Source organism: Phocoena sinus, chromosome 8 (genome assembly GCF_008692025.1).
Source record: "Phocoena sinus isolate mPhoSin1 chromosome 8, mPhoSin1.pri, whole genome shotgun sequence".
Taxonomy (NCBI): Eukaryota; Metazoa; Chordata; class Mammalia; order Artiodactyla; family Phocoenidae; genus Phocoena; species Phocoena sinus.
This window is the reverse complement of record NC_045770.1, coordinates 57,742,069-57,769,680: the sequence shown is the minus strand read 5'-3', so window position 1 is coordinate 57,769,680 and position 27,612 is coordinate 57,742,069. Positions and strand designations below refer to the sequence as shown.

General features: G+C 38.7%; 1 protein-coding gene across 2 annotated transcripts in view; it reads left to right on the top strand.

Annotated features, from left to right (window-relative positions):
* POLD3 (DNA polymerase delta 3, accessory subunit) overlaps window positions 1-26,543 on the top strand; it is a 43,219-nt gene extending 16,676 nt beyond the window's left edge. Inside the window, exons 6-13 of one of the 2 annotated variants that reach the window (XR_004351123.1) lie at window positions 4,350-4,614; window positions 5,708-5,780; window positions 8,790-8,955; window positions 11,279-11,382; window positions 16,966-17,078; window positions 18,193-18,271; window positions 22,825-23,104; window positions 24,182-26,543. Coding sequence is in view for 1 of the 2 variants with exons in the window: in XM_032640579.1 (XP_032496470.1) it covers window positions 4,350-4,614; window positions 5,708-5,780; window positions 8,790-8,955; window positions 11,279-11,382; window positions 16,966-17,078; window positions 18,193-18,271; window positions 22,825-23,027 (1,003 nt within the window). In the remaining variant the exon portion in view is untranslated. Of the gene's footprint in view, window positions 1-4,349; window positions 4,615-5,707; window positions 5,781-8,789; window positions 8,956-11,278; window positions 11,383-16,965; window positions 17,079-18,192; window positions 18,272-22,824; window positions 23,583-24,181 lie in introns of those variants that run through there. The other variant, XM_032640579.1, reaches the window with a different exon arrangement.
* The last annotated feature ends 1,069 nt before the right edge of the window (window positions 26,544-27,612 follow it).

The window sequence follows — 27,612 nt, the reverse complement described above, 5'->3', positions numbered from 1 at the left end:
AAATTGATGGTCATGGGCTTGATTTTTGGCTTTGTTGCTCATGGCCCAGGAGCTTTGGACAAGTTACTTAAACTCTTTTGAGCTTTGGTCAAACGCCTACTTTGTATGGAAGGTTCAGGCCAGATCCCCAGAAATATAGTGAACACCTACTACTTTGATAGGTACTAAGCAGAATAATTTGAATTAATTCAACGAAGATCTGATGAGTACTTGTGACATGCCACATACTATAGAGTGAATATGGTCCATTACCTGCTTGATGATCCTATGGGAGGCAATTACAGTATAGTGTGACAGTGCTACAATATGAATAAGAGTGTGGGAGGATATTGGGGGACACTCATCCCCCCTTTTTGGTTGGGGTGGAGTGAGGAGTCGAGACAGAGGTGGCTTCTTGAAGGGTACGGCATTGGAGTTGAGGCCTGAAGGCCTAGTAGAAGGAGCCAGTCAGAGGGAAGTGGGAGAGTAAGGACAAGGCTGAGAGAACACGTGGTGCTTGTGCAGAACCGCAGTAGTTTTCTATGGCTGGAAATTAGAGTGAGAGGCAGAAAATAATGATGCAAGGAATCAGACTCTATGCTTGACTACTAGGATAAAGAGTTGAGACTTTATTCCAAGGGCACAGGGGAGCCCCTGAAGATTTTGAAGCAGATGATTGAAATGATCAGAATTGCATCATAAAAATATCACTCTATCATGGTGAAAATGGATCTGAAGGGAATAATCTGAAGGCAAGGCCATCAGGAAGGAGAACTGTTGCAGTGATTCGTGGTGGAGATGATAGTTACCTGACTGCATAGTAGTGGTGTTGGAAATGGAGAGGTACAGAGGTTAAAGGGCCATACCATCAAAACCTGGATGGTGTGGTAGTGGTTAGGGACCAGGAGAGTGTGTATGGTGGGGATGGGGGCAGGGTTCATGGTGTTAAGGATGATGGCCATGTTTCTGGCTTGAATTGCTGGATGGATAATGGTACCATCACTAAGAAGAGGAACATATGAGGAGGAGCAGGCTTTGGGAGAAGGGAAAAATGATGAATTGGCTTTGGACATGTTGAGTTTTAGTACCCAACTTGGGGAGTCGAAGTGGAGGTGTCCTTTGCAATAGATAGGGGAGTCTAGAACTAAGGAGAGAAATCTGAGGGTAAAGAGAGAGATTTTGGAATCAGAGAAAATAGATAATTAATTGGGCTACAGCAGTAGATACAGTCATGCAGAGAGAATGCATAGACTGAAAGAAGAGCAGAAAGTTATTAAACTCTAGCCACAGTTACTAGCTGTGTAACCCCTTGGGCAAATTATTTAATCTCTCTGCTTGAGTTTCCTCATCAGTGAAATGAAACTAATAAAATTAGTATCAGCCTCAGGGTTGTAGAGGATTAAATGAATTAATATATGTAAAGCACTTAGAACAGTGCTTGGCACACAGTAAGCACTATTTAAGTGACAGCTGTTTTTTAAGGGGTGGGCAGAAAAGAGGGACCTAAGAGGGAGCAGCCAGAGATAAGAGGAAAATCATGAGAGTGTCTGGAGTTCTAAAAACTAAGAAGAGAGTTTCAAGAAGGAGGGACTGGTTGACAATATCAAACCTTGCTGAGAAGCTGAGTAAAACAGGAACTGAAAAGTGATGGCCTTAGTAAGAGCAGTTCCAGTGGAGCAACCAGCTTCTGGTCAACTGGGTAGGTCAGGATATAAGGAAGTGAGACAGCAGATAGGGACAACTTTCCAGGAAATTTGACGGTAAGATGGAGGAAAAAGAGAGGTAACCTGCTACAGAGGAATTGAGGCTCAGGGAGGATATATATACATATTTATTTATTTATTTATTTTTTTGCGGTACGCGGGCCTCTAACTGTTGTGGCCTCTCCCGTTGTGGAGCACAGGCTCCGGACGCACAGGCTCAGCGGCCATGGCTCACGGGCCCAGCCGCTCCGCGGCGTGTGGGATCTCCCGGACCAGGACACGAACCTGTGTCCCCTGCATCGGCAGGCGGACTCCCAACCACTGCGCCACCAGGGAAGCCCTATACGTTTTTAAGGTTGAGAATGCCTTGAACTTGTATTATTAGGAAAGAGCTATAAAAAGAAGAAATGGTTAAAGATACTCGGGGGGGATGGGATAACTGATAAAGTTGGGTCCTTGAGGAGAAATAGGTATAGGATTGCCAAAAATAATTTCTGTAAGTTCCATGAGCATAGGGATCATGTCTATTTTGTTAACCACTGTATACCCAAAATGGTGCCTGGCAAATGGTAAGCATAAAGTAAATAATTGTTGAGTGAATTAATGGTAGACATTGGTTCTTTTTTTTCCTTCAGCTCAAAACCTTGAGTATAATAGACACACAAATATTTATTAGATAAATAATGAATATACAGCTAAAGAGTAATTTATGTCTGGTGTCTTTTAGGGAAGGATTATAAGAAAACATTAACACCCAGATATGTTTATGTAAGTTGTATTATTAGATTTCAAAAATAATCTGTATTAAAATCTAGTGGTATGTCAAACTCTAAAAATCAATTCTGTTGTATCTAGTAAGTAAGCAAACAAGAATAAAAGTGACTCAAAAGTCCACAATGAAATTTGCATAGGGACCGCTAAGATAAACATGGCAAGTACAAATGTGATAGTAGGAAGCACTTTAATGAAACTTTACTTAAATACTTAAAGTATCCTCGGTAGAAATGTGAGGAATTTATCTCCAGTAAAGAAGTTTGTATTTGGTCCTGAGAATCATGGGCCAACTGAGATCTGACACATTGTTTCATGTGTTTTAAGAAGTGTTGTGATAGGAAGAAAGTTGAAATTTTAGATTGAGCAGATTCTTCTCTCTTCGGACATGTTCCCAGCCTAACCTGGTCTCTTCCTCATTGCCAATTCCTGGTCCTGACCCTAAGGTGTGGAATGTAGACCGAATGGAGAAAGAGTTGTCTCGGGGCCAACTTTAGATGTTGACAATGAAATAAAACATTGCTCTCTTTCCCTGTACATGGAAGCACTGCAGGGCCAGAGAGGAAGAGTGGTGAGTGAAAGGAAATGATTTCCGTCTGTTCTTAACTCTGATGCACAAAATATTTGTGTTAATGTGGAGTTTTCTATGTGGACTGTAATAAATCAGTGGAAGGTTTTTGGAGCTGTGGACTCTAGCTCAGGGCTGTTCAGCCTAAAGTTACTTCAGAAATTAAGTGATATTATCAGGGATTTTTTATTTTAGGCCAGTTAATCTCAGAGTTGTGCCTGGTTGATCTGTAAGATAATTGCTATCACCACATAGTTTCTTAACCTCCATCTTCTCCCACCCCAAGTTGAGATGATACACTAAAGAAAGGAGAGAAGCCAGAAGCCTCACTTTCAGTGACTTAAATAATCTTTCTTTCAACCTGTATTTTCCTGTGCCAGGTCTTATACTGGGTGCCTGAAATATAAAAGGTGAATAATATACTTACCTTCAAGGAGCTCTTACCTACCCTCAATAAGCAAAAGACTGAGGGAAATAAAATGTTCTTTGTTAGGAAACGTTGGAAAACTTTGCTTTAAGTACAACTGTTTGACAAGGCTGGATCAGTTACCCATTCACAATGTAGAACATTACATTATGGATTTTTGTGAAACAGGCGCATTTACAATTATTAGAGAAGAAGAGATGAATGTTCCCTTTAATACGTCATGCACATTGTTCCAAATTTCTTCACTTGGCTATGGGCATACTTGTCTGGTGCTCTTAGTTGGGATTATTATAAATTATTAAATAAGTGACTTTAAAGGACCACAGGTTATAGAAGCCAGTGGCTCTGTTCCCAGCTTGTTCCATGTTTTAAAGCATGATCCATTCTGGCCAGGAGAGTTGCCAGGAAATTTGTTAATATTTAAAGCTCTTAATTTTGATTCAGTCAGTATTTATGGTATTGCTAGCCCTATATGTTGAAGGTCTTTAAAAACAAGAGATAACCATTTGGTTTACCAAAGATGGTGAAATTACTAATGTTTTATTATTGTTTGGTGTATTCTTACTATTTTGAATTAGGATGCTTTTTTCAAAAAAGCAAAAATACCCATATGGCTTGGTAGAAGACACCTTCCAATCTTAGTTTTATTACTAACAAGATGTATAATCTAGGACTTCACTCACTCCTCTCCAGTACTTGTTGCACAAACTAATTTCTAAAATCCATTCTACCCAATAAAGATGTTAAAAAATAAAAAAAATAAAATAAAATCCATTCTAGTTCTAAAATTTTCTTATTTTACAGTATTAGGGTTAGAAAGTATTGTGGGGAAGAAACAAGAGTTTAAAAATAAGGTTTGATGTTGACATCAATTAATTTAATGTAACATTTCTGTCCTCAGGTTTAGTGCCATCCAGTGTGCAGCTGCCGTCCCTAGAGCTCCTGCTGAATCCTCATCTTTTGAAAAGTTTGAGCAGTCAGATCTTCCAGTATCACCTGAGCCACAAGCTAGTAATGAGTTGACCACCAATGGTCATGGCCCACCTATCCCCAAACAGAGTTCCCAGCAGCCCAAAGGAATCATGGGCATGTTTGCTTCTAAAGCTGCTTCTAAAACCCAAGATGCCAACAAGGAAACCAAAACAGAGGCTAAAGAAGTAACGAATGTAAGTCTTCTTTAAAAATATGCTTTTACAGCTCAGAATGGGTAACTAGAAAAGCATTTAATAATTCCAGTGGTAGTAGTTTAATTATTTAAGGTTCTGATATTTAGTTCTGTTTTTTCTGCTTTAGTGTAAATCCTTTAGTTCTTGATACTCTCACCTGAAGTAGTCCTTTTTCTTTCGATAATGCTTCTCACCAAGCCTCAGATTCTCCTGTAAAATGTAATGCCTGCCCTGTACACATCATAAGATTATTGTGAGACCCAGTTGAAATAATGCAAAGAATTGTATATTAGCAGTATGTTATTTGGGAACATCTGTATTTTGGGCTTTGCCAGTGTATTTAACATTCTCATTCTATTTAATGAATTTTTCTTGTTTTTTTCTTTCATCCCTTTCCCTAGTTTTTTATTGTTCAGTCATCTCAACTAACTTAAGTGCGTTGACTTAAGAAAAGTCTCATACTATTAAAAATAATCTAGAAAAGCATAATTATTGCCATTATTATTATTATCATTATTGTCATTTTAAAGCTTCCACTTTGGGAAAGGAGAGGAGAGGGAGAGGGAAAGCAGTGACAATTATAGGACTCCTACTGAGTGCCAGTAGTTTGGTCTTTGCTTCAATCCTCTTATCGCTTCTGTGAGGGAGACATTATCATTATCATCTTGCTAAGTAATTTGGATGTCATATTGCTATTAGGTGGTGGAATCAGCATTTAGCATTCCAATTAGGATGATTACAAATGTAATGTTTTGGAGGTTTTTCCCCATTTTGTACCATGTTGCCTCTGATGTGTTTTAATTCTGTCAAACTAAGTAGTTTTTAAATGTACTCTAAAGAAATTTAGACATATTCATAAATAATAATTTTATAAAAACCGGGGAAAACTAAGCTTTGGCGATTAACACCAAATACAATCTGGTCTGGATTTGTTCTTATATCTAGTGCCTACACGTTTTAGCATAATAATATAGAGACTGTATGATCATGAGAGTGTGCTTTTCTATTGAAGAGATTTTTTGACTGCTACTTGAAGAACAGCCTAAACATTAGAAAAAAAAATCATGTGTGTTTTGTTTTTCTATGCTTTTAGGCATCTTCGGTAGGCAACAAGCCAACAGGGAAAGGGAATGCGATAAGCAATTTTTTTGGAAAAGCTGCTATGAGTAAGCATGTTCTTACCTTCCTTTGACTAATATATGAATGTTAATGTAATAACATTATATCTGAGGTGAAAGCCACCTTGTCCAGTTTTTAACCTATCTAACACACTACCATGTGGCATTCCCGCATTCTAACATAAACTTGTAGTATACAGATCTATATGTTGATGAATATAACCAACTGGAACAATAGATTTTATGGGTGAGCTGGGTTCAGTCGAGATATCCTGGAGGGTAGTTTACTTATTTCTATTTTTACTTCCTGCCTTGAAAAGAGAATTAAATATTTGTTTTATAGTGTTCTTGAAAATGGGTGTTAAAATAAAAGAGAAGTTTATTTATAATGGCCATTTATAAATATTTACTTTATGAGAAAGCAAATCTCCTTTATTTAAAAAAATATATTTAACCATTGTAAAGCAATTATACTCCAATAAAGATGTAAAAAAAAAAAATATATATATATATATATATATATGAGGATTTTTTCATATAGAAAGAACCGATAACTACATATTTTTGTACTTCTCATATCAAGTACACATCCCCCGGGGGTATGTGGCTAGAACACCAGGAACAATGCAGGAGTTGCAGGATAATTATGGCACACTTCTTGGAGCATAGCACTTTACAAAGATTTTGTGGGAAGCAGTTTTGTTACATGCCTATGCAAGTAAAATTAGTCAGAAATCTGCTTTTCTGTGATGGTCAAAATGGTAGTTAGGAGACAGATTGGGATAATAGTTTTTTTTATTAGCCGTAAAAGCTATCAGAGGGCTTCCCTGGTGGTGCAGTGGTTGAGAATCTGCCTGCCAATGCAGGGGACACGGGTTCGAGCCCTGGTCTGGGAAGATCGCACATGCCACGGAGCAACTGGGCCCGTGAGCCACAATTACTGAGCCTGCGCGTCTGGAGCCTGTGCTCCGCAACAAGAGATGCCTGCGCACTGCAATGAAAAGTGGCCCCCACTTGCCACAACTAGAGAAAGCCCTCGCACAGAAACAAAGACCCACACAGCCATAAATAAATAAATAAAAATTAAAAAAAAATTTTGGCTTGCACACACAAAAAAAATGCTATCAGAGAACATTTTTATGTTCTGAAAAAATATTGAAAATTTGCTACTTTCAGGTTATTGGGAGGCATGATTGTATTACTGCAGGCACAGTGCATGAGGAGGGCTCCCTACTTCTGTGAAAATATGTCATGCTAATGTCACTGGCCTGCACGGCTGGTGCTAGTCCACTATACCCAATCAGATTATGTGGTTTCTTGGCAACTTTGATGGGGCCCACATGTTTATTTGTTGTTGTTGTTTTTAATATGTTTGTAACCTTAAAAGCCAGTGAATTTTAAAATTACTATTATTTCTAAAATACATAAAACATGACTGCAAATTGTAAAAGTCAAACAGAAGTATACATTTATTTATTCATGTGTTTATTTAGCAAATATTTATTGAGCACCTACTACATGCTTGGCACTATTATGCACTAGTGATACAATGCAGAAAATGTCCTCATGGCCCTTATATTCTACTGGAATAGAAAGACAAATAAATACAGAAAAAATAAAATACTTAATGATTGTAATAGCTAGGCAGAGAGTAACAGGATATTATGATAGAATGTAATAGAGGGAGGGGGGAAACCTGGATAAAATAAAGGAATGAAATATTCACTTAATTAAAAGAATGGCTTACAAAGCTGATTTATTTAACAGATTTTTTTTCAAGGCTTAATGTTTAGAGTAAAATTATGAATGTTTTTATTGTATTTGACACATGACAAGATCAGTGCAATGAAAATGAAGCTTGAGAGCTGGATGAAGAGTTGATTGTTGGTATTTGAACCATTTAAAACTAGATGCCAGACAATAACAAGTGTTAGCAAGAATGTGGAGAAATTGAACCCTCATACATTGCTGTAGGGAATGTAAAATGATGTGCTCACTTTGAAAACAGTGTGGCAGTGCTTCAAAAAATTAAACGTATTTACCCAGCACTTCCACTCCTAGGTATCTACTCAAGTGAATTAAAACTGTGTGTCCACACAAAAACTTGTACAAATGTTCATAGCAGCATTATTCATAATAACCAAGAAGGTCTATCACGTGATGAATGGTTAAATGATATGTGATGTATCCATATGATGGAATATTTTTCAGCCATGAAAAGGAATGAAATACTGATACATGCTACAACATGGATGAACCTTGAAATGTTATGCAAAATAAATGAAGCCAAACACAGAAGGCCACATGTTATATGATTCCATTTACACAAAATGTTCAGAATAGGCAAATCTATAGAGACAGAAAGTATATTAGTGGTTGTTAAGGGATGAGTTGGAGAGTGATGACTAATGGGTACAGGGCTTCTTTTAGGGGTGATGAAATGTTCTAAAGTTGGATGGTGGTGTTGCAATTAAAAACCACTGAATTGTACACTTGAAAAGGGTAAATTTTATGATATGAATTCTGTTTCAGTAACAAAAACCTTAATGCTTTATATATTTCAAAAAATTATTGGTGACAAAATTAAAAAGTCATCATCTGTTATCATTCTTTGCTTAAAAAGGTGTTTCATATTTTTTGCGTATACAAAGGAGATGCTTTTCTGTTTTCAGAATTCATAAGCTGCATACTCTTGGGAAGCATCTTTTAATCCCTCTGACTCTTAATTTCCTCATCTAACAAATGAGAATGTTGGTACTTCATAAAGTTGTATTCATTTTTTTCTAAGTGCTACGTTTACTATCATTTGGCTTGGGGGCTGTGATATAATGAGGGATTAGCAGGAGGCAGAAATGAAAACAGTTATAGCTAGAGTGGTAGTTGGAAAGGAGAAATGTTCTCTGACTAGACCATGAGCTCTGTTAGGACAGGGACTGTTTTTTATCCCTTTAGCCCCTGTGCCTAATATATTACCTGGCACTTAGTAAACTGTCAAAGGAATGATAGATTAATATTGCACGATGGGGTTATATGTCGTCTGCTATACTTTATTTACAGATAAAATTAAAGTCAATTTGGATTCAGAACAAGCAGTGAAAGAAGAAAAAATAGTGGAGCAACCTCCACTGTCTGTCACTGAACCAAAGCTGGCAGCCCCTGTGGGCCTGAAGAAATCTAGCAAAAAAGCAGAGCCTGTTAAGATGCAGCAGAAGGAAAATAAAAGGTAGGAAAATTTTGTTACTTGTGGGGGAAGAGTGTCTCTGCTGGGGGTGAGAAGGTCTTTTTGGGCTTATTGACAAGCAGGCAGTTTTCAGCTGAGCACTAAATCCTACTAGGGATAGCCTTAGGGCTACAGCTGCATAACCAAAATGAAGAGAGAAGCTCCATAGCTTGTCTAGTGAAGCAGAACTTGAATCAGCCAGTTCAGATGATTTAGAGCCCAAAGCCAGTTTTTTGGGCCCCATTGCATTTAAATTGATTGTCTTCTCCTTTACTTCATTTTATATTTGTGGACATGGCATAAGCGTGCCTGATTGTATGTCTCTGTGTCTGTTTTTCACCTCAGATTGCCAAATGAGGGGTTACTGTTTCCAGTGAAATTTAAGAGAAAAAGTTCTTTATTTTCTTTTTATATCAATGAGTTTATTTTTCAAGTGGTAAAATGTAATTAGAAAAGAAAATAAAAAGCACACAAGCTGTTAAAAATGAATCCAGGAATTTGAGACACTACCTCATAGTTGGTAGGAGCTAGTCTGTTGAAAGAAATTCTAAAGGACACTGTCAGCACTGATAGGCCCAGACATACTTGACTTTTGTGGCAAGATTGGGGCTACGCTATTAGAAAACATCAACAAAATGCTGACGTTTCAGAGGGTCAGAGCTCTCTGTCCAGTGGGCCTCACCTCCTAGGAACATGTGATAGGGATGGATTAAAATGTTTCTAACCATGGGTATGACACTCGCTGTTGATGGTTATTGCCAGGAATGCATTCAGGATTTCACCACCAAGTAGGACATTAACTGTATGTTTTTAGTAGATGCCCTTTACCAGATTCAGGAAGTCTTTTCTATTCCTAGTTTGCTGAGATGTTTTATGAATAGGTGTTGAATTTTGACAGATACTTTTTCTGCATTTATTGAGGCGATCGTATGGTGTTTCTGTTAATGTGGTGGATTACACTGACTGGTTTTCAAATGTTAAACCAGCCTTGCATTCTTGAGATAAACCCCACTTGGTCATGATGTGTTATCCTTTTTATATATTGCTAGATTTGATTTGTTAATGTTATGTTAAGAATTCTTTGCATCTATATTTATGGGGGCTATAATCAGTTAATTTCTTGGCTGGTAATGTCTTTGTCACATTTCAGTATCAAAGTTATGCCCATTTCATACAATCAGTTGAGAGGAGTTTCCTCCTCCTCTGTTTTCCAAAAGAGTTTGTGTAAGGTATGTATTGTTTCTTTCTTAAAAGTTTGATAAAATTCACCAGTGGACCCAGGCTTGGAGTTTACTTTGTGGGAAAATTCTTATTATGAATTTGATTTCTTTAAATAGAGCTATTCAAATATTCTTATTATTTTGGGGTCAATTTTGAATGTGTTTTTAAAGGAATTTCATCTGAGTTCTTGAGTTTATTGGCATAAAAAATTTTATAATATATATAGCCTTATTCTTTGAGTGTCTATGGAATCTGTAGGTATCACTATAGATTTCTTCATTCATTCCTAACATTGGTAATGTATACTTTTCTCATTATCAGTCTTGTAAAAGTCTTACTAATTTTATTAATCTTTTCTTGAAAAATAACTTTTACCTTTTAACATTTTCTATTTCATTGATTTCTGCTCTTTATTATTTCCTTCTACTTATTTTGTGTTTAATTTGTTATTTTTCTAGCTTAAGGTAGAAAAATAAGTTGATATTTAGTTACATAAGAAATAAGATTGAAGGTAAAAACTATGTCTTGTACTTATTTGTGTCTATAACACGCACTAGGCCCTTGATAAATTATTGTTGATTGAATGAATAGTGTGGTGGAGTATCCAGACAGAGGAGCTAAATAATGTCAAGATGGATCTAGGTTATTTGTCCAGTAAAATTTATCACATTGTATTTTATAGTTAGTGGTATTTATACCCATTTTTCCTGCCAGAACTTCTTGAGAACAACGGTATTTTCTTGATCTTTGCATCTGAGCGTTTAGCAAAAAGCCTTTATGTAGGTAGTAGCTGCTTATTTAATGCTTGTTGAATGATTGAAAGGCCAGTAGGGGAAGTAAGAAGGAATTTGGAAAATTTTTCAATAACCTGGTAAGTAGCTTACAGTGGTCTTTAGAGAGCTAGAGAAAGTTTTTATTCTGTTTACCCCATGAAGTGACCTAGCTGTGGTCAGTTAGCAGAGTATCCTTATGGGTCTATTACGACTCTTACTTTCTACCCTCTGGAATTAAGATCATGAGTTATGAAGCAAGGCTGATAGTAGCACATGAATACTTATATTTTTATTTTGTGTAACATGCTTAAATTATTCCCAAACGGCAACAGGAAGCAAGTGGAGGTAGCTGATGATGAGACAAAAGAAACTGAAAACATGAAGAAAAAGAGGAGAAGAATCAAACTTCCTGAGTCTGATAGCAGTGAAGATGAAGGTGGGCATTGCTAATTTTTCAAATTTTAATTTTAATTTTTGGCTAGTGGGATTGTCTCAGTCAATTTGGGATGCTATAACAAAAAATACTATAGACTGAGAGGCTTAAACAACAGGAATTTATTCCTCTCAGTTCTGAAGGCTAAGAAGTCCAAAATCAAGGTGCCTGCTGATTCAGTTCCTGGTGAGAGAACTCTCTTCCTCATTTGTAGACAGACACTTTCTTGCTGTATCCTCTGTGGCAAAGAGAGAAATCATCTTTCTTGTGTCTCTAATCTCATTCATGAGGGCCCTATCCTCGAGACTTAATTATCTCCCAAAGGTCCTCCTCCTACTTCTATCATATTGGGGATTAGGGCTTCAATATATAAATTTTGAGGGAACACAAACATTCAGTCCACAGAAGGGTCAGTTCTTATTATGATGATTTTAGGCTCAAGGAGCTAAAAAGTTACTTATTATGGGTTACAGTGACAATAGTAATCCTAGCACTGAGAGACACAGTGTACCTATTTCTGTTTAAAACCTACTTTAACCTTTTGACAAGAACCATAATCTTATGGTAATTTGTCAAAGTAGCAAACACAAAGGGAAAGAGAATAAGGATTATTATATAAGGACGTTTTCTTTTTTAAAAAATAAAATGGAGCTCTTCCTTTGGGTACCTTCATGTGAATCTTATAAAATGGGTGATATTGTAGGCATCGGGGTATTGGTGGTGTTTTGTACCACATAAGTAAAACCATGCTAAGATGAAGAATCTGTATGGTCATTGTTGAGAGGGAATGACACTGTGAACCCTTCCAGTTTTAAGTTGTAGACACTGTTGTACAATAAGCGAACAGAATAAGGGCAAGAGTCTTGCCTGAAAAATTAATGTGCCTTTTAAAAGAATATCAGTTATTCTAAGAGCCAGTATCAAGTATCCTTCCCAAAATGTGTAAATGAATGTGTACAGAAAAAGGAGGAGACCAAAGAGAACAATACCTGGGTTGGACTGATATGCCAGATGACTTCGATCCTGAAAAGCCTGGTTTGAGAACCAGTGGTGAAAAGCTTGAGCTGCTGTGATTGATTCTCCATGAATTCATGGCCTAATGAGTATAAAACATTTTTGGTAATGGCCAGGGGAACTATCATCCAAAGGGATTCAGCATCATATAAAGGTAGACAAAAGCAAACAAACTGACACTAAAAAGAGATTAAAGAATAATGAATGCAAAAAAAGGAACCTGCTATGCTGTTGAAGGACAAAGCTAAACTTGTTAGACTCTACTGTTACCAGAAACTACTTTAAGAAGCACTGAAAATGGTAACAGAGGCTCCCCAAAAGTGGGGGGCTATTAGCTCAAGTGAGTGAAAAAACAAATTATATATACAGGTGACAGTAATGCATATACATAAGAAATTGTACAAGAAAGTTGAATATGTCTGTGGCAGAGGTACATCTTTGACTCTTCCATGGATTTAGGGTTTCCATTGACTGTGGAATGGATAGGGATAGGGTATTGTGAGCATCCCAATGGAGCAGTTGCTATATACTCATTCCATGTCATTTATCAAAATGCTTTAACCAAGACTACAGAAAGGAAGATTCCCAAGTGTGTGATGAAACAACCATCAAGGAACATTCTGACTGGTTAAGAGTTGAAGGAAATAGAGGCAAATCTATGCAGACACACAGGAAAATAACTTAGCAAGTAACTTAGGAATGTGTGCTAATTGGAACAGTTTTCCCTAAATTCCAACCAGGAAAAGAACTTGAAGAAGATTCTAAAAAAAGTCTTTGAAGCCATCATCCTAATGTACATTAAAAAAGTAAACTAGATACTCTAGTATTAGTGAAGGAGTCAGCTCTAAGTCAAGGAATTACTGTGGTTGATTGAACACTCTTTACATACTTCTGAAATATTCTCTGTAGTTCTGATCCTTAGCTCACAAAAATAATACCCTTAAGTGATTAGAAATATGAGTGGGGTTATTTAGTTTGGAAGGGAGAAGAAATGTGAAAGAGGTGGACAACCTATAATAGCAGATGATATAAAGCAGAGGCTTTCAAATTTTTTTTTCTGGCAAAGATAATTTTTGGCATCTGACTAAATTTATAAACCTTTGCCATTTTATTCCTAAATTTCTTCTTTGTCTCAAAGCCAGTGGGATTTCATTTTAAACATTCATACAGTCTCTAACCTATTATTGTTTTATTTCTGTTACACTATTAGTTCAATATGCTGTCTTCAGCTGGAAGTTAGTACATGAGCAGCAGGAGTGGAGGAAATGGCAGAGACTTTGCAGTTAGACAGACCTGGGTTTAAATCTTAACCTTTACCACTGACCATGTGACTTTAGGCAGATTACTTAACTTAATCAATTCCTGTTTTCTCGTCTCTCATATAGGGATGTTATCACAAACTGTGCCGGCCTTGTATGAACATTAAATAAGATGCTGCGTCAAAAGTGCCGAGACAGTGCTTAACATAGAGTCAGTTTTCTTATTATTCACCCCACTTTTCCTATTGAAATTCAGTAAGCGTTTAATGGTAATAAACACGCTTGAAAGTACCTTCTCTCAGAAAATTCCCGTCAACTTCATATCCTTAACTCTACCCAAGGGACTGTTCCTTTCTCTTTCTCCCTGGCAGAGTCATAAGCACCTTTAGCAGTTCTATTGTACATACTCCCTTTGTAAAGCAAGAAAAGGCCAGACCCAGAGAGAAACAACATTAAGAGTACTATCTATATTGCTAGGAAAAAGTTTTAAATGGTATGTTTCAGTCCTTGCTACCATTTTCAGTCCTTGCAAATTGCTTATAGAGAATGTTAAGCAAATGACCCACCGCCCCTTTTTTAAAGGTTAAAGGAAGCTATGAATGATTTTCAGGAATCCTAGTTACCCATCTCTTCCAGAAAACTCTCTGATAAACAGTGGTTACATTACTGGATCCCTGCAATTAGTTTTACCACAGCTCTTATGCTGCCCCAACAAAGGTTGCTTTCCTGGCGTGAGTGATGTTTCATTCCTTATGGTTATGTCACTAAAAATATATTGAGGGAGAATGCTTGGCTTGGTAATAAAGACTAAGGTAGACAGACATGGATTCTAGCATATGAATGTGGGCAAGTTTTAAAAAAGTCTCTTTGAACCTCAGTTGTATCAATATAAAACAGAAATAGTAACAGTGATTTTGTAGGGTTATTATGAAAATGAATGATTAATGTTTGTAAAGCCCAGAAAATTCTAGTTGCTTTCCCTGTCCTTCCTTTCTTAAAATATTTTGTTTAAAAAAATTTTTTTAAACAAAGTAATACATGTACACAATTTCAAAAATCAGATAAAATACAAGTTTTATAATATATAGTAACGTCTCCTGTCAGACTCACCTAATTGACTGATGCTTCCCTTGTCAACTTTTTCCCATCTGCCTTCCATCTTCCAGGGATTTGTTGAAATTTCTTATTCATTAAGAGCTCTTGGCTCCTCTGGTGTTCTCTTCCCCATTATGAGAGGGTTACAACATTTCTTTCCTTTATTATCGTTATAATGTTTCTCTTTGGGGGTGTGTGGAAGGGAGAAGGAGGTATATGCTGAATCTTCCTTGACCTAGAAGCCCATCATCCCAAATTTAGTACAGAAAATGATTCTTTTCCTTTATTTAAAAGAAATTATTACTGTATATTCAGTGCTAGGGAAATCATGGTGCCTCTGCCTGTGTGGAGCTTAGAGTCTGAAGGTGAAGTGTAGATAAACAGTCCTTACAGTGCAGTGAGAGGGGTCTTAGAGGGTGCCACTGGGATTGTGTTTTTCTTGGTTAAGTCAACTTGTTACAGAACTGGAAATAGAGTAAGAACTCTTAAACTTATTACTGAGAGTACTCAAAATTCCTTTTTTTTGGCATCCTCACCACATAAACTTCACTCCCACCACTGTAACACATTGTGACACAGCTTTCTTAGTAGCTATACCTTCAGAAAAACGTGTGCTTGGTTCTGTGGTTTGACTGGACTTTTGCTTCCTTGAGCTCCCATCATGTTCTAGTCTCCCAGAGCTGGTTAATAGCTGGACCACTTTCCTTTTATGTTTTTACTTCCTAGAGCTTACAAAGTTTTGGGGCCCATTTCATACTTGAAGTGTATATTTTATTGTTTCTTTCTGGCTGTTGTTCTGCTTCACCTCTTTAGGTCATTTGGCCTTGAACCCTCCACTGTCATAATTTTTAACACTGACCTAATCGGTTGGGAGAATTTCAGATCCAAGACTTGTGCTAAGAATTTGAATACAGCCAGGAGATTCAGGGAGCAGGTGAGGCTAAGCAGCTTACCCGGTCCCTTGACCAGCAATTTCTTTGTGGTAATTAAGCAATAGGTCAGCTGAGGATTTTCACTTCCTCTCTTATGGGCCTTATACTATTTCTGGAACTATTCAGAAATGATGGGATCCCTCTGGTGGTACTGTCGTTTCAGGTGGTACCACTTCCATAGCAATATTTCTCTCCTTAAAATATTCTTTCCTGCTAATCTCAGTGTAGCAACATAAGCCTCATCAGTGCGGCAAGTGAGAAGTAGTTCCCAAACACATATTAACAAGCAAGTCCTAGTTGTTAGAGCTGTAATTGTGATCATTGTGTCAAAGATGATTTCCCCACCCCCCAGTTTATGCTCTTAATATCAGCTGGAAAATTTCAGTCTAACATACATCTCAAGTGATGGCAAATAATCCTCAGACCACAGTCACAAAATCACTGTTAACTATTATTTCTGTTTTATACAACTGAAGTTCAAAGAGATTTTTTTTACAACTTGCCCACATTCATATGCTAGAATCCATGTCTGTCTGCCTTAGTCAGGCATTCTGCCTCAATATAATTTTAGTGACATAAGCATAAGAAATGTGGATGCGTCAGTGTATTTTAAATATATTTGTAATGGATTTGTAGCTCTTCAGATGAAAGGTACTCACATTTGGTATAATCTGAGGATTATCTCCATTTACTTGATCTTAAGAGAAAATGTCTGGCCCTGAGTGGTAAGGTAGCATGGGATAGTTGGAATAGTAAGGCTATGGAATCAGACTGACTGGGGTCTAAAACTTCCTGCCTCAGTTGCAAGCTCTGTGCCCCTGACAAGTTAACTAACCTCTCTGAACCTCTGTTTACTCAACTCTAATGTATGAATAATAGTATTAGTTTCTTAGGTTTGTTGTGAGGATAAAGTAAAATAATGTAAGTGAAATACATGACACATGGTAGATGATCAGTGGATATATATTTTTTTTGATCAGTGGATATTTATAAAACAGCTTCATACTTTGACTTATCTATAAAAGTAGAAGCTTAGCTAAGATGATCTCTAAGGTATATTCCAGCTCTAATAATTCTTGATTCTTTGATTCTCTTTGTATGAAAATTAATAAAATATGTATTTTAAAGATATTTATAGTTATATAATTGCAGAGTCCTTGGTTGTCCTGAATTACTGCTTGCAAAATAACCCTTTGTTAGACATGGAAGTTTAGAGAGCCAGTGGAGAAGGCATTGTACCAGACACTGCTGTAGTTCTCTTATCTAAGCTTGTTTCCTTATTTCAGTCATACCAGACTCTCCTGGGGCTCATGAAGCTGAGTCACCATCCCCACCTCCTCCTGCTTCTCCATCTCCTGAACCAGTGCCGAAGACTGAGCCAGAGCCTCCTTCTGTCAAGGTACAACTTTACTGGGATGTGTCCTTTATCGCCCAAGGATAAAACTACTCTGCTACGTTAGTTCGCTGCTGTACACTTCACAGATGTCAGTAACCGGCTCCTATCTCGTCCTGCTCTCCTATAGGTAGTGCAGAATGGGCATTCCCTCTCTTCTCACCTGAAGAGGGAGTTCAGCCATAAGGTGTCATCTCAGGAATGTGGCCAAAGTCAATCCTGGGAGCTCTTTTGTTTTTCATTCCCTCCAGCTTTAGGGCAGCTGTGCCACCCAACTCCTGTTGGCATTGTGCAAAGTGAGGTCTTGCAGCAGAGTGTGTGAAAGACAGAGTAGAACAAACAACTTATGCAGATTTGTTGCTCTTCCAGAGAAGGGCTGCAAATGGGGAAATACAGTTTTCAATGATCTTCATCTGGCTCTTGTCTGCTTCTGTTAGTGTAGATAATGAAGGACTGAGAAGATGGGTGGGTTTTTTCCTTTATGAATATTAGTTTTCCTTAATTCATTGTGTTAAGACTCATTTGCACTGATTTCCTCATTAGCTGAAGAGAAAATGGGGTGGACGACCAGTGGAAAGAAAAGGAAGTTGGTATAAGTAATACCTTTTGATACTAAATTAGACAGTTGTAATGTTGCAGTGTCAAGATTGAACTAGCAGGTATCCACGGCAAGGGTGGATGCCGTGGAGACCTCTGGTCTGGTTTAGAGGCCTTCCCTGAGTGCTTCCATAGTATCTGTTGTGGCTTTCCATTAAAGCCCTTACCACAGTGGATTGCAATGGTCTGTTTTCTTTGTCTCACTCCTCCACTAAGGCCCTTGTCCTATTGGTCTTTTTAACCTTGACGCCTGCACTACCCAACAAAAGTTTGTTGACTGAATGAACACAGTTCTTTGCTCAACATGCTACTTTTCTTCTCACAGTGAAGTATCAATGAGCGTAACTTGTCTATGGTTGGGCTGATACCCTAAAGGGAAATTTGTAGATAACTTGTTTAACTTTTTATCATCATAGAATATTGGAGGGTGATTGTTATAGAGTAAAAAACTTTTGTCATTTTTCTCTGTAGCTTGATTGGTCAATTTAATGTCGTATCCTCTGATCTTCCTATGATCTTTTAGGGCTCAAGTGGAGAAAACAAAAGAAAACGAAAACGTGTGCTAAAATCTAAAGCCTTTGTGGACGAGGAGGGCTGCATAGGTAAGAAAATTTTTTGACTCCAAATCCAGAGATAGAGTTATTACCATGGAGAGCACCTTAATCCCTTACAGAGCAGGGTGCCTCAGACTTTAATATGCACATGATTCATTCCCAGGTGGTGCTGGGCTGCTTTCCTGTGGCCCACACTTTGAGTAGTGGAATATAGGGAACACTACAACTAAAGTCAGAATACCTGGGTTTCTGTTTGGGTAATATGCTTGAGATCTTGCATAAAGGTCACATCATCTCTGGTGGGGAGTTTCTTGATCTGTGGAGTGGAGGGAAAATACCATTTTGCCTACATGTGGGATTGTTGTGAAGATTCATGTGAAGTAATATATTTAAAAAACACTTTCAAGATGGAAACCACAATACCAATTTTAAATCATAGACATTGAGAAACATTTGGGGTTTTTTTGAATGTTTGTTTTATACATTTGAACAGTGGAAAAGAAGCTCCTATAGAAGACTAGACTCTGAAGAGAGTGTCAAGAGTCTTCTTTGTGTTTTGTCCCATTTGTTCTGTAGAGGGGTCTGACTCTTCCAAATCACTTTCTTTATGTTTCCTGCTTGTAAGCCATGTTAGGTAAAAGCATGTGCTTTTTATGGAGGCCTTTTTATGTGCTTTTTATGGAGAGGGAAATTAGAATTCAGGCCTCAAGTCATTGCTTGATTCTTCAGCCATGTTTTAGCTTGTTCTACCACGATTGACCGACTTCTGTGGGGCTTTTAAGATTTAGCACTTGAGGCCCGATGAGATGTTCAGATCCTGGTACTGTCTTTTGTGTTTGTAAAAAGTTGTCGGTTTAGGCTCTTCAACCGCTTGTTAGTGAGATAGCCGAGAATTGTCATTTCTCCTTTCCTGTGGCACCTGCCACACGCTGGCTCTCCTAGAGAAGTATTTTTTCCCTTTCTTGATTTTCCTTTTCTGGTTCAAATTTTTGTCTTAAAAAGATTGATAGACTCTGAAGAATCAACTTTCCCTAGGCAATGTGGTTGTTAAAACTAGTGAAGACCTTTCATCAGACTCGAGCCCTCTCCCATTCCCCACCTCCCACTCATCTGAAAAGGCCTCAGCCATTTTAATTGTAGCATGTGATTGGGAATAAAATTCCTTACACAGGAAATATCTGTCTTTTCAGTGATAACTTTCTTGTGCCTATGAATTCTGGATTTTGGTCTTTTTTTGTTTTGTTTGTTTTTTGCTTTTAGTCTTCTAGTAATGAATTTCAAGCCTCTTGGTTTGACTGTTAATGGTAATTTACATATTTACTGTTGAATTTTTTATTCTTTTTTCTTTTAAACTTAAGAGGACAAAAGCATCAGTGCCAGTTTTTCCCTCCTGCTACCCCAAAAGAAAAGTGTCAAAAATATCTTTATGGGAGTTCATTGGGAATTTGGGGCTAATTACCTATTACTTTGTTCAAAACATAGTACTCAAATTTTGGCCAGGTATGGGATGTGAACTTTTTTGTACTCCTGTCTCCAGACAGGACTATTAAGAGCCTTGGATGCAACAATGAAAACTGTGCTCACATAGCACATTTTTTTTTAAGGTTTTTAGTCCAAGGTCAACCTAATGAATCTTGGCTCCTGTAACCAATAAAGGAGTTCTGCTTTCCTCTCTCTGCTCAGACTGTTCCAAATGTACCAGCACAGGGGGCTTCTCCTGTCCTGTGCTGGATGGGAGTTGGTCTGTGGGCTTAAAAAGCTGATCTTTCCCTTTCTGTGAGTTTACTACAGGGACTGGGGAGTTGGGCCCCTGAGATAAATTTGGGGTGGACTTCTGGACAGGGTGGATTTCTAAGAGCAAAACAGTTGAGTGGAAAAGAATTCTTCTACCCATGCAAACTGGGCCTGTTTTTATGGCAGCCCAGAAAAGTGGCATGTTGTTCAGCTAAAATAAAGGTCCTGTATTTTTAAGTTGAAATCTCCTTTGTTCTGTAGTTTGAAGTAGCCACAGCTTTGAATATAGAAATGCTCCTTTTAGCCCTTAAGGTATATACAAAGTGTTCTGCTTAAGAAATTCTGTTGGTGCTGCCCTGACTGGTTTTTAACTCCCTCAAGCAGTGCATTGCACAGAATCGGCAATGAGACAACCAGTGGTTAGTCATGAAATAATGAGCTAATTGATGCTGAAGTTTAATATTACAGACATGCCACCATTTGAATACATAATATAGCTTATGGAGGAGCAAGTCTTGTCTTTTCTATATCTGTAGGTGGCTCTTTAGAATTCCCTAATTTGAGATATTGAGTAAATAACAGCTCATAATTTTGTTCTAAAATCCAGTTATGTAATGCTTTTGAAGTTGCATCAGGATGGAGATGATGTTCTGGGATCATAATTGTTGAACTAACAGGTATACTATGGAAATTCCTGAAGTATCTTAGAGCAACATTTCTTAAACTTTGTTGAGTAGATGCATTACTTGAAGATCTTGACAAAATTCAAATTCTGATTCAGTAGGCCTGGGTTAGGACTTGAGATTCTGTGTTTCTAATAAGCTCATGGGAGATTCTAATGCCTCTGGTCTGTGGAGCCTTAAGATCTTCAAGAACGCTTAGTATATATTTAAAGCTTACTAGTGTTTTTTTAGCCTCTTAGTTGACAGGGGTCAGCCAAAGTGACTTCTAGGCTGTTGAAAGTAATGAAAAATCCTAGGAACTCTTAGGGAGGGGACTGTTGATTATGCAACCTTAATAAGAATAGATGAATAAGGGGCTTCCCTGGTGGCGCAGTGGTTGAGAGTCCGCCTGCCGATGCAGGGGACGCGGGTTCGTGCCCCGGTCCGGGAGGATCCCACGTGCCGCGGAGCGGCTGGGCCCGTGGGCCATGGCCGCTGAGCCTGCGCGTCTGGAGCCTGTGCACCGCAACGAGAGACGCCACAGCAGTGAGAGGCCCGCGTACAGCAAAAAAAAAAAAAAAAAAAAAAAAGAATAGATGAATAAGGTGAAGGAGTACTCCACTGGTTATAGCCAGTTGACCTCCAGCGTGGCCCATTGCAAGAGGAAAATATAGCACTGAAGAGTGCTTGCCAAAGATTACTGGGTGTATTTGTACATTTCGTAGGGCAGCATATCACCTTTTACAGGGGAGCAAAGAATGGTGATTCTCAGGGTGTGGTCCCCAGACCAGCAGCATATCAGCATCACCTGGGAACATGTTAGAAAAGCAAATTCTTGGGTCCACCCCAGACCTATTGAATCTAAAACTCTGGAAATAAAGCCCAGCCATACGTGTTTAAATGAGCCTTCAGGTAATTCTGATACACATCAAAATTTGAGACTATGTAAGTGACAGACTAGGTATTAGAACACAGGTGTATTTGATTCCAAAGCCTATGCCTCTAGAACAGTTCGGCGGTTATATTTTATTAGAAAGAAATGATCAATAATCGAGAGCTTAAAACTATCATTGTATGTTAATGGGAAAAAATACCTTTCACTTTACTCATTTGAATATTATGCATATTAGGTTACTCTATTCAGCTAAGAAAAGGTGTTTTCCTTTTTCCATCATTTGCTGAGAAAGGATTTAGATGACGTTGACTGTACAGCTGCTGCATCTCTCTAAAGTCACAGGAGGGTGGCATTGTACTGTTTCTTGCAGTTGGTGTGTGCACTGCAGTAGTATTGAAGAGACCCTCATCAGTTCTGGGACATCATTGTTGGAAGCGATTGTCTGTGCCTGTGCCCTTTGGGGGTTCCTTATAGTGACTCCTCACTGGTATAATTTTTTTTTAAAGTTTCCAGTGGGGAGGGATCAGTGAATTTTATTGGTAGGAGAAAAGACGCAATACACCCTTGGCTGACAGGGAGTAAAAAACACTGGGAACTTTTTCTCATTTTATCGTTGTCCTTCCTTAAAACTATCAAGTTTGTCATCTGACCAAGTTTGCTTGAGATAGTCATTCTTCATGATGTAGACCATTACTAAATCCTGGGTCACTGAGAACCAAGGACTGAATAGTTGAGTAGCTAATCTCCAGTTCATAGTGGGTGACATCAGGATAGGACTAGCCAGGAGGGTCCATGGCAATGAGTCTGGCTAGGTAGGATGGGGACTGGCTGGTAGAGCAGAGCTTAAGACCAGGAAAACCAGTGATGGAAATGGCAGGCACTGTGGGTCAGGGAGGTGAGACTGAAGAAGTCAGTCAAAGCATGGAGGTAGAAGTAGGTGTTTGAGATGCAGACAGTTCTGATGTAGAGCTCCACAAGTTAGCTAAGCATAGACAAAGGCCCAAATGCAGGATTTGGGCAACCACATGATAAGGGCCCACTTAAAGGCATGGGGCATAGCAGCGATGGAGTAAGGGTGAATGTTGATTTTGAGCCCCAGCTAGAGGCTGTGTGAGCTCAAAATACTGCTTCCTCCCTGAGGCGGGTTCTGATCTCCCAGCGGGATTGAGCTGCGATGGTCAGTGAGCACACCTCCCTTGGTCAGTGGATCTGAGGGGATTGGAGTGAACCAGACATCTCATTCTCTCTCGAGAGCTGTGTTCTAAATGACTGAACCCACTCATATCCCATTTTTTTCTTTATTCTTCCAGTAACTGAAAAGGTCTACGAGAGTGAATCCTGCACAGATAGTGAAGAAGAGCTTAAGATGAAGACTTCCTCTGTACATAGGCCTCCCACCATGACTCTGAAAAAGGAACCCAAAGAGGAACGAAAGGGCCCAAAGAAAGGAACTGCTGCTCTGGGCAAAGCCAATAGACAAGTGTCCATTACTGGCTTCTTCCAGAGGAAGTGAACTGCCATCTCTGTTAGGTCTAGAGATGTGGAGTGGTCAAGGGACAAGACCAAGACATACAGACTCTCACTTACTGTGTAAGTTCATCCAGTACCTCACCTCATCTTTATCAAAAGACTGTTTTTCCATCCTGTGAGGTTTATACAGCTTCTGGTTTTCAACAAAAAGGAAATCACCTGGAAGCAAGAGGCAAAAGAATATTTCAAAAGCTGTTATCTTCCAACATTTTTTAAGCACAATTTTGACCTGTCCAGGAGAAGAATTCATTCCAAAAATAAATTGGAACAGGTTTCAGAATTATCACTGAAGCCGTTAGTGGCTAATCCACTGTGCCCTACCCACCCTGTGCCCTTATCCATCCATTTATGGCTCAGGAAGTGATCCTCCTTGTTCTTTTGTATTTTGTGGACTTGTGTGGGTATTCTTTTATGCCTGGATTTTACTGGATGTGTTTACCACTTCCCCATCCTCCCTTCCCCACTACCACACTTTTGTGTGAAGCATTTTCTGTAAGTCTTTTAAATCTTGGTTGGACTAAAGGCTGAAACAAAAATCTCCCGGTAGTCCTCTTTTCCTCCATTATGAAGTACACTGACACCTGGCCACAGACCAGCACATTACTTGTGTTCTAGCCCTTTCACAAAAGCTCTTACTCTCGAGCCCTTTATTCGCAATTAGTGGTTAGGGAAAAGCCTCAGGCAGAGCACAAATAGAAATGTAATGATGTATTCAACCCCACCAGAAATTACTTAGAGTCAACGTTGATGACATTAGAGGACTTGTCATGTTGCTGACACAGGCTGTGCTTTATACTACACTTGGTGATTTTTGTCTCCTCCTGTCTCTCACTTTCCCACTCTCAGTACCTAGAGAGGGAAACCCATACAGTGAAATGAAGGCTAGAAAGAGAAGTCCCTTCTTACATGCAATGTACAACAGTTAAGTAAAATTTCTCCTTTTCAAGGAAATTGAATGTTTACCAGGAAGGTAATGAGGAAGAGGTAAAGCACATTGTCTATTGATGCTGCTCCTCTGTATTTTTAACTTCCTCACATGCTTAGAAGTACAGGCTCCCCAACAAGAGATGGAGAGACTGAGTCATTGGTAGATCTAAACATTTTCATTTGTTACTTATGGAAAATCATTTATTCCAGTGATAACTTGGAAGCACCTTCCTTTATGGCTGGACAGTGAGCTCAGGGGATGGAGGTGGTGTGGCGGTGACCTTGCACAGTGAGCTCTGGGGAAAGGAACACAGGCTCAGCTGCTGGAGTGACTCATGACTTAACAGACGAGGGACGTCTGACTTGCTTCTTGCTCCTTCTGCCTTCGCCTGGTGTATGTCGTAAGTGATGCAGTCAGCCGTCTACTGTTTAAGGTTAGGATTGTGACTGACCTTAGATTAATAGGAGCTTCTTTAGCAACTGTCACCCAGGGCCCTCCAGCCAGGCACCCCATGGACTTGATTAAAACCAGAGGTTTGGGAGATTAGTCCCGGCATTGCATTACGTCTACAATTTGAGAAGGCTGAGGCTTTGTGCAGCAAGCTGAATAAAAGTTGACACATTCCAAACTCCTTTCTTTTTAAAATGTAAAAGGATGGAGAGAAGGGTGGAAAGGCTGGATTTAACTTTACAAAAAACTTCTGGAGAGGAATCCCTTTTAAATGGTTATTTTCGCCATTGCCTCTAGTCATTTTTCTAAATAGAAATGGAAAATTAAAGAAAAAAAAAAAGCAACAATCCAGCCTTTTTAAAAAAAATTATCATGCTGGGATCTCTAATTAAATCACATTTTGAATTGGAAAACTCTGGTGCTCGTGGAGTTCTGTCTTTGCAAGCATAATGCAAATCCTGTGGTCACTGTGCCCAGTATGCTGCCTACACTCTGAGCCGTCTGCAAGGCTTATTGAGTAGTAAGTGCTGGCTGTTTCCTTTTTGTAAAAAAAAAAAAAAACTCTACCATGTTATCCACATGAGTTAAGTAAATTTGAGAAGTTGTTTTAAAACAGTGCTTCAAACTGATTGTCTGATGAATCTGTTACTTGACAGGATGGCAACAGTGTATGCAGTTATTTAAACTCTGAACAGGAACAAGGCTGGTTTTCAGTTTATATTGTTAAAACTGCATACCCATAGTCTGAGATGGACAAGTTATTTGCTGTCTTCATCATTTTTTCAGTCCTGTGGGAAATCTTAGATTCAGCCAACCTCATTTTTTAGTTCCTTTAGAAGAAAATCTAGTCCTGATCTTGCACATTGTGTTAGTCTGGCTTCACCACTTGCTGGCTCTGTGACCTTGGGCAGATTTCTAAGCCTCAGATTCTTTATCAAAATAGAGCTCAAACAAGTTACCATGGGCCACCAAGAGTGAAGTAATGTGTATACAGAGTAAATTCGGCACACGTAGGTGCTCTGCAAATGATGGCTTCCTTCTTGATGTCATAAATGATGCAGTCAGCCACGAACTTCCTGAAATGTTATCAAGGATATGACCCAGATGTTACACTCTTTCAAAATATTCATTCTGGTTGTCAGTGTGGTCAAAGAGGGAAGATAGTTACCTTATTTTATGAAAGGTTTTAGAGAGTATATTTTCTTATTGAGAGAAAGTGAGATTCGTAGACGGCTATATTTACTATTCATTAAAACATTTATTGCGTATCTCCTATATGTCACGCTTCTGTCCTGAGCACTAGAAGGTAGAATCCTAGAATTTGGCACTTGTCCTCAGGAACTAGTGGAAGGGACAAGAAAGTAAAGTGAAATCATAGCATCACATGGTGAGTGCAATGATAAATAAGCGCAGGGTCCTCAGAGAGCTCATAGGAGGGGGGGTGTTGAGGACATCTTCCTGAAGGAGAGAAAGCCAAGCAGTTTTTCTGAAGGATGAGTAGGATTTTACCAAGCAAAGAGGAATGGAAAGGATTTTCCAGGTAGAGGAACGTGACTTTTGGGGAGAAATGGACTATTAGAATTTGGGAATAGGGAGGGAAATATATTGGGAAGTGAAGTTGGGGTCCTGCTAAGGAGTTTGGATTTTATTTGAAGACTATGAGGGCCAATCAAAGAATTTTAAGAAGAGGAGTAACATTAGAAGTTGATTTTTATTTCAGCGTGACAGCTGGCATTTTCTTTGACTTTGTGTGCCATATAGGGAGTGTTTCTACCCATGCTTGCCCATCGTATCTTAGTTCTAGTGGTATTCAAATTAAAGTTCTAATGGAATTAAAGAAAAATGTTCTGGCTAAAGTAAGACTGCTTAATTCTGGCAGTCAGGTAGTTGCAGTATTTTCCCTTGCCTCCCCCCATCAAAGCAGCTTTCTCTAGCAGAAATGATTTCAGTTTTTTAAAAGTGATTTCAAAAACTGATAATTCTTCTCTGACACTCTCAATGATATGAGCCTCTACTCATTTCCCTGAAAAAAAACGGAGGAGGACAAGTGGAACAGTTCTATTCCTTTTCTTTGTTTCTCTAAGAAGACATTAGTTATTATACAGGAGAGAGCTGAAGAGAAGGGCCATATAAGGAAACGAAATAGTTGCTCCAGGACCTGAGTAGAGTGAGTGCATAATAATGTATTTGCCAGAAACGTACTCTGTGTCAAGACTCGTTTTGGTAAACTTGTCTCCTTTCATTGGTTCCGGGATCTCAGTATGCTGTAATGCAGCTTTTTACCACCACAAAACATTCTGGGGCTGCCTCGTTTTGTTGTGAGAAGGCAGTATTGCTTTTTGAGTTATTACCCTGGCGGCTCTGTAAATTAGCCCATGCTGCCACTATGCCCTCTCTGAAGGGCACGTTGTACCCAAATGACTGCATTTAGGATGGACTCTTGCCACTCCCTGCTGCATGACACTTCTTGCCATTTGTATCTGTGTCCAGTTTTTTTGTGTTCTTAAGTGTCGGCCACCCACAGATTGCCACCCAGGCTCTTTAGCCTGAGAAACTTAGAAAGGCTACTGATCCAAACCCACCTTAACTCTAGAATTCCCCCTCATTTCAAACCCTAAATATCATGTGGCTCCTCCGCCACCTCTCCCCTTTTTTCTCATTTGCTTTTGCCAGACTCCTTGTTTCTTGAGGCTTCACTTTGGCTTCTCCCCCTCTTTTTTTTTTTAATATTCAGAGTTCTTCACAGCTAGTCCTTCTATAACTTCTTTTTTTTCAGTCTTTTAAGGCTTTCTTTCTCAAGGTTTTTATGTCGTTTATTGAACTGCTCTTGAAATATGGAAAAACCACATTGTTTAGCATCTACTTTGGGTCATTCGAATCCAGAGGGTCAAACAGTTGTTGAATACTAGTTATGTTTAGTCCTGGATAAGGTACTTGAGGGATTGCAAGAGCTCAGAGGCTATCATTATGGAGTGGAGGACAGGCACACTAAATAGCGTTAGATAGCAACTGAGATGATGCTTAGATGAGTGGTAAGAGGGGCTTAATTCAGAAGAGAACCTGGATAATCATAATGGGCGAAAATTTATAGTCCTGTGTAAAGAATAACAAAGAATTTAAGACAAGAAACAGGCTAAGGAAGGTTCACCATTTTAGTGGATTTTTAAAAAAATGTTTATTTGGCTGCACT